This window comes from Acanthopagrus latus, chromosome 14 (assembly GCF_904848185.1).
Source record: "Acanthopagrus latus isolate v.2019 chromosome 14, fAcaLat1.1, whole genome shotgun sequence".
Lineage (NCBI taxonomy): Eukaryota > Metazoa > Chordata > Actinopteri > Spariformes > Sparidae > Acanthopagrus > Acanthopagrus latus.
Window position 1 is genome coordinate 18,853,305 of NC_051052.1, and position 11,781 is coordinate 18,865,085.

The 11,781-nt window shown below is 41.1% G+C and overlaps 1 protein-coding gene across 1 annotated transcript; it reads left to right on the forward strand.

The window, feature by feature from the left end:
• The first annotated feature begins 104 nt into the window (after window positions 1–104).
• tmem110l (transmembrane protein 110, like) lies at window positions 105–11,465 on the forward strand. The gene is made up of 8 exons (XM_037122421.1): window positions 105–548; window positions 3,419–3,467; window positions 3,741–3,836; window positions 3,935–4,056; window positions 5,261–5,373; window positions 6,435–6,518; window positions 6,624–6,755; window positions 9,111–11,465. Exons 1-8 carry the CDS (start codon window positions 359–361, stop codon window positions 9,237–9,239), a joined length of 915 nt encoding a protein of 304 aa, XP_036978316.1. The 5' UTR covers window positions 105–358; the 3' UTR covers window positions 9,240–11,465.
• The last annotated feature ends 316 nt before the right edge of the window (window positions 11,466–11,781 follow it).

An 11,781-nucleotide genomic window follows, 5' to 3' on the forward strand; every position in this document is an offset into this window, starting at 1 on the left:
CCTGTCAGTTTGTAGCCTATCCTTTTCTTTTATGTCTAACAAGCTGTTCCAATAATAACAATTGGTGGCTTTTATTTTGAAATATGCTTTACCGGAAGCGTGACTCCCGTGTAGCGCACTTAACGGCCCGTGTTTTCGTTGTCAAAAACATGGATGTGAGTCAGATAATCGATCCTGTGCATCATGAGATGTAGCATCAGCCACTGAAAAACACCGAAGGACAACTTTTAACTTGATTATATCGCCGGAAGTTAAACTCTGGCGGTTTGTCGTCCTCGGTCACAGACAGTTGGCGGTTAAGCCCTTCTCAGCCCACCGAGGGAGCTCCTTTTGTCTCCCTTGTTTTTATCGTGTCAACATGGACATGTATGGCTACAGCGGGGTCTTCCTGGTGAAAAGATTCCTGGACAATGAGGTGTTTGAGGTCACCAACATGTCCGACATCAACAAGGCGAATCCTCACGGCTGCGATAACGGAGCTCTGACGGACCGGTTCGGCGTCTTGATCCAGGGACTGCTGGCCATCGTCGCCTTCAGTACGCTGATGTGTGAGTACCTGAACCGTTAGCAAAGGAGCGACTCTCGCTAATGACAACACATTATCTGACACAGAGTTTTTGTGTTTATTCACAGGAAAGATGCTCAAAACACAAAGTGCACAAACTCGCTTTTTAAAGGGCTTCACGGGTCCACGTGGCGTTTTGTTGACGTTTGTTTCCGAGGAGTCTCATTCGCTTGGCACCAAACTCCCTTGAAAAATATGCCAATTTATTAGCCCTTTGCTTCTGGACAACAACACATGCTCAAACTAAGCAACATTTATACTTCACTTGGATAACGAAGGTTCGCTATTCATTTCGGCACGATTTGGATGTTGTAAAAGTAAAGTTTTATGCAGGAATTTCAGCTTTTTTAGTTAATTTCGATTAGCAAACGCCGTCCACGTCCACAAAACATACAATAGCAAATAAGCGGAAGCGGCGTGTTTACACCGTTTTTAAAATGCATATTTGAATCAAATGATCATCACTTTGTGGCATATGTATATCCCCGAATTTGCCATTAAGACCACGGTTAACCATAAATGATTATGGTATACCACTATCCATCTGTATGTGTGCATGTAAACAAAGCAGCATATTGATTTGCGATGTTTTCAAGGGAAGTGTCGTCATGATCTCACCCTGTGGCAGAATGGCATGGTTTTAATCCAGGGCTTTGTTGTTGTTGTTGTTGTTGTTGTTGTTGTTGTTGCCCTGAAATAATCAGAATGCCTGCAAACAATATGCTGATGACATCTATATGTTTTATCAGTGAAAATTAATATTTATTCACATCAAATACATCACTGGCAACTGCTCAAAGATAATCGATTTATTGATATTTAATGATTTATTGAATTTAAGATTTAATCTCTGCCTCCCTGTCAGTCTAGTGGTAACCAGTAGTTTTCACAGTATAAGCAGCTTTAAGTGTGATATATGAGATGTTCAGCAATTTTGTTTTTGCCCTCACAGCAGAACAAAATGCTCATTCACAGCCAGATTGTGGTTTTTGCTGTGAACAACGGCTATTGACTGCTAAATAACTTGTGATTCTGTGGCAGCTGACTTGGAGAATGTTGGGCATCTCAGCAGTTTTGGCACCGCAAGCTACGTTTTAATGCTCCTAGAGTAGAAAGGTGTCACTTAAAAACTGCATCCAGTCCTTTTAGATTTGACCTCATATGTAATTTGTGAGGATTTCCTGCATGATTTCTATAATCATATAAGCTATATAATTATTTTCCAGTCCTTTCCTTGCCTAGTCCATAATAAAGTTATCTGTATTTTGCTTCCAGGTGTCTTAGACAGATATAAATGCTTTTCTTGTCAGTTCACCTCTTGTATGCTGTAAATCCAAGGCCACTGCGCGCTCTGTGTAGGATCCACTTACACCAGGAGCGTGTTGGCATATGATCTCATAATTCGAGTTTAGTCTGAGAAAGGTCAGTGCAGTCATGTCGGTTTCATCAGCTAATCAAGCAGGCAGGTTCGGCCTCACAGCAGTGGAGCGCAGCAGAATTAGGCCGGGCCTTGAGGTTGAGTGAGATCAATGAGCTCTAACCTCCATTTGGTTACTTATTAGTAGAGAAATCAATACCCCTCCCACTCTCTCCCCTCTTTTTTTTTTTTTCCTTTCCTGTTCTCGGCACAAGTGTCGTTTTTGGTCAACGCACATGCATCTGTTAATATTTACACCACAGTATTTGTGTTCAGCAGAGCATTAAGGGCCCTTCAGCCATGATCACAGTGGCGGTATGCCAAGTCACAGTCGAGCCTGCACCCTGCACCCCTCTGCTGAACGGTGTTAAGAGCGCTCTTCCTCAAAAGCTATTTTAGGGAGTTTCCTTCAATTGACTCGTCATTATTCCAGCACTCGCTTAATTCAGATAAAAGCTGAACATCCAGTCCAGCCGCCACATTTCTTTATCTGTGAAGACTAGCTACAAATTTGAGCCTTTGTGTGAGGAGACACGTCTGTTATATCTTCTTCTCTTTTCCATTGAAGAAGGCACAAGGTAGAACTTAATCAATCCCGAAGGACAGTCAGGACACACTTAAATATACTCACTACCATTTTTGCTCATCAAACAAACTATTGAAGCGTAGAAAAATGTAAAGTTGTATGTGGAATATATGATAAAATAATGAAAAAACACCTGTCACAATTTCCAAGAGCCCAAAAGAACACATTCACATAACTTGTGTTGTCAGTTCAACATCCCATAACCCAAAGATTTTCAGTTTTTACAAGGATATAAAAAAGACAAGAAGCATTAAATTTGAAAATCAGTCTTTATCTACTTGACCCTCAAGCCGGATTGAGAAGTTTTGTGATCTGCAAAACATTTCTGGAGCTTTACAGCAAAACAGAAAGAAGAAGAATACCGGAAAAGTATGAATAATTATACCACTGCTTTGTGTATTGTAGCTCCAAAGCTATTTATTCAGACTTCATACTGAACGACAACTTGGACTACATCAAGACAACTGATAAAAGATGGAGGTCACAGATGTGGAACACGTCTGCAGGAAGCCTCGATCCTGTTTTCGCATGTCGAGTCACGCTTTCTGACCTTGTGAGATGGCGAGATAAGAAGAACAGTGGGCATCTGTTCCCCCCCCGAGCCCTGTGGGGAGGAATGAAGTGTTGTGGCTGCGTGAAGCGAGTGAAGATGTTTTCGATTGTGTTTCATCTCCCCTCGCTCCCCTTCTCGACCTTCAGACCTGTAAAAAAAAAAAGAAAAGACAGAGCTTCTCCGTGGAGGTCAAACAATCTCTGGAGATGCCGTGTTACATTTTGTTTTGCAGGATAAACACACGTCCAGTGGGAATGATATCGATGAATTTGTTGTCTTTCTTCTCTTTGTTTGCAGTGAAGAGGTTTCGGGAGCCTGTGGGGATCAGACGACCCTGGAGGATCTGGTCAGAATTTATTTTATTTTTCTCTTCTTCTACCTCATCTTGCTCTACATTCCTACATTTTACACACTTGCACGGATGAGTTAAGTCTGTTAAAGTGAACAAAATGTTGGTTGAACCCTTCGTTTTCTCAGGGATTGATCAAACACACCAATATGAACAGTAGAAAGCTTCACATTTCCATACATATGTATCACTACATTAGCCTGCTTTCTATTCTGTGACATTAGAATGAATAAAAAACAGACTTGAGATGTTCCATCTTGTGTTTTCCAGGTTTTTCGACACATCCAAACAGGCCATCGGTGCTCTTTTCATCCACTTTGCCAACGTCTTCCTGTCAACGCTCACCAAAGAAGATCCATGCTCCCTGTAAGTGGTCAATTACTGTAACCAAGTCAGGATAGGATGTTGCTTTCAGGGATGTACCACTGAGAATTTGTTTTTTTTTTTTCCATTTTATGAAAAAGGTATCTGATGAACTTCCTGCTGGACGCCACGTTGGGGATGCTGGTCATCTGGTTGGCGGTGAAGCTGGTGTCCAAACTGGTGGAGTACAAGCAGTGGACGCTGCTCATGTTTGGAGAATATGGTGAGTGAAAAGGTGGCTTACTTGTCTTTAAGAACCTTAAAGGACCATGACACTAAAATGCAGCCTGGTGTCCTCCACCGGAGGGCGCTGTAGACCCACTTTAGGTTGACAGGGGAGTAGCGCCAGCATCTCCAGCTGCAACCCCGCCTGGAAAACATTCCCAGTGGCTTCAGAGAGGGTTCAGCTCCATGCCAGTTATTACACTCTGCTGCTGGCTTTTAGTTTTGCGTTCCTTCCTTTTTTGTGATGGAAAATTTCTGAGCAAGGTTGATTCTCTCTCTCTGTCAGTTTTTCTTTCATGATTGGGTTCCAGTTTACATTTGATTCTCTGTTTTTTCCTTGAAGAAAACGAACATTTTCAAGAGATTTGTGTAAGTGAAAATGTAAAGATGACATGAAATTAGAGCGTCAACAATCAGTTGATTAATTCGTCTGAAAGAAAATTAACCGCCAAATATTTTGATGATTTAATTAATCATTTCAGACATTTTTCAAACAAAATGTCAGACATTTGTCAGGTCCAGCTCCTTTTTAAATGTGAGGATTTGGACTGTCGGTCGTACAACAGAAGCATTTTGTAGACTTCACTTTGTGCTCCAGGAAATTTAGAATGCATCTTCACAATTTTCTGGTATTTCATGGACCAGAAAAATAACAGTGAGAAGCAGCAGATTAATTATTGATGACAAAAACTGCTCGCTGCCGCCCTCATTCAAATAAGTGTCTCTCTTGTTCTCAGTGTTGTCTGTGTGTCTTCCTCCTCCCTTCTTCCTGTCTTAATGACAGACTTGTCCTCCTTTGTGTCTGCCGTGTTGAGACACCTGCGTAACCTTCTGGAAAGGTTTATCTAAGTGTTGGAGAGGCTATTTAAATACCCACTAAAGTAGTTTTAACATTTTAAATCAAACATGACAACGTTGTGGATCCAGTTCCTGGATATTGGTCACATTTCCACAAAATATTAACACGAGGAGATGATTATCACTGATGTGGATATAATGACAAAATAGGTAAAGACAAGTATTAGAACAAGCAGAACAGTCTGTTAAGTTCAGACAGTGACGTCACTTTAAATCTAAGAAGATATACAGTATATAACATCGATACCTGAGTAAAAATCTTCCAAAAAAGATGAAATAAAAGGCTGGAGAAAACTGTGAGACGGCCACTTCACTGATGTTATTTCCTCCTCCCTCTCCTGCAGGTGACCCTCCCCAGGCAGCAGCATGGTTGGGTCAGTGTGGCATCTACCTGCTCATCATGGTTCTGGAGAAAGGCGTGATCAGCCTGGTGCTGCTCGTCCCCGGATGGTCCAAAGTAAGTAAACCATACGTGCTGCGTTCAGGTCGTTCTGTGACATTATAAAACGACTGGTATGGGAAAAAATCTCATAGATTGACTTTTCTTATTGTTTGTCTTTCCAAAATTGAGTAATATGTGCGTCAGCCGAGCCTGTGACTAAACTTAACTCAATGTGACTGGTCCATGATGATGTCATGACAAATTAATCTCACTTGACTTTAACTGAAACAGAAGTTTTTAGTCCTTTTTTTCAAATGGAACATATCGACCAGTTCAACCAGACTCCATGAAAAAATCATAAGATTTTAAGAATTTCTGTTTTGGCTTTGTTTGTCATTTCTCTGGCAGCATTGAGGGATGAAAGTCATCCAGACTAGAGACAGAATAAACAAGTGAAGGATAAAGAATGACTTGTCTTTTGATTCCAGTGGAAACATGTGAATGTATTTGAAGGACAGTTTTGTTTGCATGACACCAGGGTTCATATTTGTTTATTCAAACTACCCCCTCCCATAGCAACAGATGCTTTTCTGTGGATTTATTTGTTTATTTCTTATTTATTCCCTGACGGAAGGAGATTTATGTTTCCCCGCATCCTTTGCTTGTCGAAGATTTTGCTTTTTGACAAGCGCTCAGTATAAATATTAGTGTTATTAATAGCAACACTGTTTGTACTGGTGTGGGGAAGTTTAGATTAAAGTCCTGTTTGTCTGTACTTCAGTCAACAGCTTCCTGTTTATGTTTGTTACATGGGTATGGCCCGTTTTCATTCAGGTTTAGTTCAGATTCAACGTGGATACAGTTAACAAAAAAACTTCTATGTAAGTGATGTTGATCTTGAAATTCTCACTCTATTCTATTTTGATATGGACTCTTGGCTTAGATTAAAGTAAGTATTGAAAATAAAAGTGCACTGGCAAAATATGACCCTTAAATTATGGAGGACTGAAACTGACAAAATCAAAATAAAGAAGGAAAAAAAAGAAGTTCAATAAATGAAATAAAATCCTCCAGAAATGGCACTGAAATCAATCAAAGTAATAATTCCCACCCTACTCTCTTTCCTTCTGTTTTAGTTGCAGGAAGTGTTGCTGAGCTACATCTCTAACCCTCAGCTGGAGCTGGTGCTGGTCATGCTCATCGTGCCCTTCATAGTGAACGTGAGTACTACAGCCACATATTCCAAATAATGATAATAGTTTAGTCTTTAATCTCTGCAGAATTAGTGACCCCTGGTGTCGCATCTCTCTGGCTCCCCCCTGTAGTCCATCATGTTCTGGGTGGTGGACAGCCTGATGATGAGGAAGTACAAGACGATGAAGAGCCTGGACGACTCCTACGACAGCTCGGTGAAGAAGGCCGACTCGCTGCCCCGGGCGAACAGCGAGGAGTCGCGGGTGAGAATGAACTGGTGTTTGTACCAACAGAGAAAACTGAACAGCTGCTGATTGTTTTTTTTTTTAGTCGATTATGTGATAAAACCAGCTGCTTCGTTATGGAGATCATCGCTGATTAAGTTCATAAGATCTGTAGTTTTAGAGACGGAGGAACAAATCGTCACTTTTGTTGAATATTTTTATTCTAAGAAAGAAATAATTTAATGTATTACGGATGCCGAATCTACAGTTGGGGACAGATAATTAAGAATTTGTCACTGACAGTTTTTCAGAGTTTTAAAGTTTTCCCCTGACTCAATGACTCACAAAACGCTGTGTTTTTTAAAGGGAGTCTGGTGCTGATGTGCCACCAACTCTAATTACTCACGCACAGGTTTTGCTCTGGAGAAGAGAGATCTGATCTCAATGAACGATAACAAGAACGCATTAAAAATATAAGTTCGGATAGTTTTATAATCCGCGTAATGTATTTGGATACAGATCCGATTTTTAATATCAGGTTAAATGTGTTTGATTTTGATAACGGCTGAACTTCTAGAACATTTCTGGAGTCTGAAAAACATTTATAGTCTTGAACAAACTTTTCCAGTTAAATCTTAAACATTTAATGTCTTTATTAATATTTAGGTAGCATTAAAACAGTTGAAAAATTCCCTAAATATACGTAAAATTCAGAGTACTTTGAGGAATGCAGCTGAGCCATCTGCTCTTGCAGTGACTCACCGGCTTTTAAAGGGGATTACTTTTGATGTCCTGTAAAGTACAGTACATAAAGTTTAGCTAAAGCCTGTTCCCAAACAAGAATGTGACCGTTTAATATCTCTGCTTTTTGATGAAGCGAACAAGACTTTAATGTGTGTGTGTGAAAATGGTAGTTGAGGGGGTTGATTGTGCCCACATTGTCACGCTTGGGTGTACACCGCACCTGTTGTTTTGGGGGATGAGGGAAACACACACACACACACACATGCTCACACACACACATGCTCACACACACACACACACACACACACACACACACACACATGCTCACACACACCATACAGATTTCCTCTCTCTACACTCGATCTAATGAGGAACAAACCCAGATGATTTCCATCCAAGAAACACTGAGTCAGACTGTTTTTCTCCCTGTCCTCCATCTTTATTGATGATGCTGGTGGACTCTGGTTTGTTATGGGGATGTCCACGTACTTCACATCTTTTTCTCGGTTGAATTAAAGAATATTTTCCTGCCGTATTTTTCTCCTGGAGACATCACGGCGAGGATGACACCCACATGATCTGACTTTTTTATTCAGCTCCTGTGAGTTTTGGGTCGAGCTCTGTTTTTATCTGGACTGCTGAAACTGTAACAGGCCTGTTGTGTTCAGGGAATCGGTTGATAGCCGCCTCCTCCGCACGGCACAGAAGCCCGTGTCATCTCTTCCCCCCCCCCCCTCTCATCAGGACAAGTGACTGTTAGCGGGGCACGACCCTTGTGTTCAGTGTTTATCCCCTCCCTCCTCTTTACTTTATCTCTGGGCGGATGCCAGGCAGCCATAAATCGAGCCTTCATCCCGGGAATAAAAGTGACATTTAGGAGTCGTTTCCACGCGCTGATCTTATGGAAAGCAGAGTGAAGTCGGAGGAGGGGGTTGGATAGAGGGGCATTGACTGGGATGAGGTCTTGGTGGGCGGCGGTGGTCCAAGCTGTGGTCACAATGCTGTTGTTGATGATCCGATCGCGGTGTTACGTCATTTTGTGCAGACAAACATTCTCAGTAATCGTGACTTTATAGATTATCACATTTGGAAGGTTGGGGCTACAGGGACCTGAGTGCTAGTAACACAAGTGTGTGAGACAGTAATTGGTGCTGCTCGCCCTGTCTTCACCCTTATATCTGAATCTGTTCTGCTCCTTAAAGTGGCCTTATATCAGTTTTTCCCACATGTCAAACTCTAACATAAACCAACATATGGAGCTTGTATAATGCCGTAAAATGTCGTACAGTTGTGGAAAATTTAGCTCCTTTGAGATCTGAACCCCTGCTGCTGCTGCTGCTGAAGAGCGTCTTCCAGGCTGCAGGATAAATGAGGATATTTTCCACTTTAGGTTGAGAATGCAGAACTGAGATGTTTCCCAGCTTTCTGTCGAGGCTGCAGAATCCAAACAACATACTTGAACAAACTACATCATCGCTTCATCAGAAGTGCGTTCAGTTTATTCCCATCCGATTTCTTAAAATAGTTAGAAACTAATTAGCGGAGAATCCTGAAAGTGCACATTCTCCAATACAAGGACACTTAGAACCATAATTTTTCACTTCCATTAAATAGTGAGATAAGAAAAATATAATTTCTGTCTCCTCCCAGGTCCTGCTGACCGTGGAGACCGACACAGACGAGGCTTCAGAAGGGGAAGAAGATGTCGGTGCTGTTGGACCGATCCCGAATGTGCACTACTCTGGAGGACCGCTGAGACCCAGCTGGGTGATGGTGTAAACCCAGGTGACCTCCTCCACGTCTGTCTGCTATCCACACACACAAATCTCACTTAAGAGCCTCAATATGAGCAAAAAAACACAAAAACCGTGCATCCTTATCTCTGTTAAAGGTCTAACTATCAGCCTTCTTGTAAGCAAAGGCACAATTTAAAGGTCATGTAACCTGCGAATGTGAACACTACAACCTGAGCTGCCTTCCTCTGCACTGAAGGTATGAACTGGAGCTTGACATGCATGTTGATCTAATAGCATTTAAGGGGTCTTGAAGCTCTTTATCCTCTCACCTTGCTGCCTCCGTTCGCTGCGAGAGAACATCAGAGAAAACCACAACTGAGCGCCTGTGGAGGGAGATTATTAAGCAGCGCGGCGCCTGCAGGGCAAGACGTGCGGGTGGTAATGACGAAGACTGACATAAATCTGTCTTTTCTCCACACTGGGGAGTTTTGGGAATGATGTTGCTCTAAAGAGAGTTATTTATCACATATCATATTCCAAAGACGAGTAAAATATATATATACATATATATATGTAAGTGCTCTGAGACTTAAATATAATCACTTCAAAACCACCTTTTTAAAGTTGTAATTATAGTCATTCCTGCACGTTCTCCCTCCGGCTACTTATTTTAAGTATGAAAGGTGGTTAATGGTCTTATTTTTTACAACCGTGCACTTGTTGATTATCCTTTTTTAACTGCTGCAGTCATGGCGGACCAAAGAATGTTGAACACAGCAGTAACATGGAACGTTTTTAGGTCTTTTTTTTTTTTTTTTTAAGAGACTGATTTTAAATAAATACAGTGTATGTAAGCAGGAAGTTGTTGCATGTCATAGTTGGGAAGGACCAGGTTACACTACGTTTCTGCAGTTATTTGCATATTTGTCGTGTAGGACAGAGTGTTGAGGCCACTGCTGGGGGGGAAATAACCCTGAGATTTTCAGAATAAAGCTGAAAAGTTCTAGTCAAGGTCAAGTGTTTCTAAAAAAATCTACACTGTGAAACCTGGCAAATTGACTTTACTTGAATAAAATTGAGGAAACTAATTACCCTCAAAATTACAAAGTAAAGTCGACTAATGATTTTAAGTTGTTAAAACTAGAACCCGATGTTTGTGTTCGACTCTCCTAAAGGAATAGTTTGGGAAAGTTTGTATGCTAAATATGAAGCTACATCTCGTATTTGATTTGATTAGCTTAGCTTAGCATAACGACTGGAAACTGAGGGAAACAAGCTAGCCTGGCTGTGTCTGAAGTTCACTAATTAGCACTTTTTAAATGTAAATGCACCTTTTTGTACCATGGTTGCGTCATACTGTCTCATACTTGTTGTATCAGTTAGTCACCCTTTAAAAAAACAGAACTGGTTGAATGCTTAAAATTTGACAAAATATTATGTCCTGTATATTTTTGCTGCAACTGGACTATGTTCAGAGGCAGGCTAGCTGTTTCCCCCTGTTTCCAGTCCTTGTGCTAAGCTAAGCTAACATCTCCTGGCTCTAGTTTTAAAGTTGGAATCTGATTGTTATTGATCTCTGGCAAGGATTTTAAATAAGCGTGTTTCTGAAATTGTCAAGCTATTTTCATCTTAAATGACATTCTGTGATTAGAGATTTTTGGTAGTGATATCTAACAAATATGATGACCCTAACCATCATGACAGTCTGACTCAAAATATTTATTTCTCAAAATATTCAGACCTTATTCTCAAAATCTCAGATTTTCCTAGTAATACTCTCAGTGGGATCAGATGGTAGCTTTGTATTAAACTTAATCGGCACATTTCTTTTATTTATTCTGTATCTATTTTGTATGTATTTGACTTTATATATAAATATATATTGTGGTCCAATCTGTGGTATGAACATTGGAATAGGACGTTTTTATGATGGAAGAATATTGAGTCATCATCAGTGATTCAGGATGAATTTAGTACGTGATCGACTTTTTCTTTATATGTTCTGCTTTTTATCATCAGAACGTTTCCATCCTGTTACGGTTTGAAAGCCAAAATTTTGAGACATTCCGTCTGCAATGTTTTATTTTGTATTCCAGTGAATCTTGTATGTATGTATTTTTTTTTATTTTATAAACCAGATAATGAACATGTGTATAAAATGGCACAGCACGGGCCGAAGTGTTATTATACGGCCGTAAACTGCCACGGTGCTTCTTACCGAATGTATCTCTTTAATCTGTGCTATGAATAAAGATGATTGACACATGAACCCGTGTTTGGTGTTTGAATTCCTGCGGCGGCCGGGGTGAGGCAGCGCGATGACAGACGGCCTGAGCGGGACCTGGCCAGAGCACACCTGTGTGGGCGGGGCCAGCAGCCCTGTGACCTCCAGCTGATGACAGGGGGGGACTAAGGCGCTGTGTGTACGTGTTTGTGTGTGTGTGTGTGTGTTAGGTGTGCATCCAGTCATTGGTGCCGGGACAAGGGGTTAGTTACCGGGTTTGGTCTCCGTGGTAACCAGGTGTGAACTTCAGCCTGTTGCCACGTTAAAAGCATGTCAACATACATATTTGTTGCGTGAGGAA

Excerpts from the sequence above, each read along its gene's own strand:
- tmem110l (XM_037122421.1), top strand. The coding sequence starts at position 359 with ATGGACATGTATGGCTACAGCGGGGTCTTCCTGGTGAAAAGATTCCTG. Across the intron at positions 4,057-5,260 it reads GCTCATGTTTGGAGAATATG|GTGACCCTCCCCAGGCAGCA; the intron begins GTGAGTGAAAAG and ends CCTCTCCTGCAG. Across the intron at positions 6,756-9,110 it reads CGAACAGCGAGGAGTCGCGG|GTCCTGCTGACCGTGGAGAC; the intron begins GTGAGAATGAAC and ends GTCTCCTCCCAG.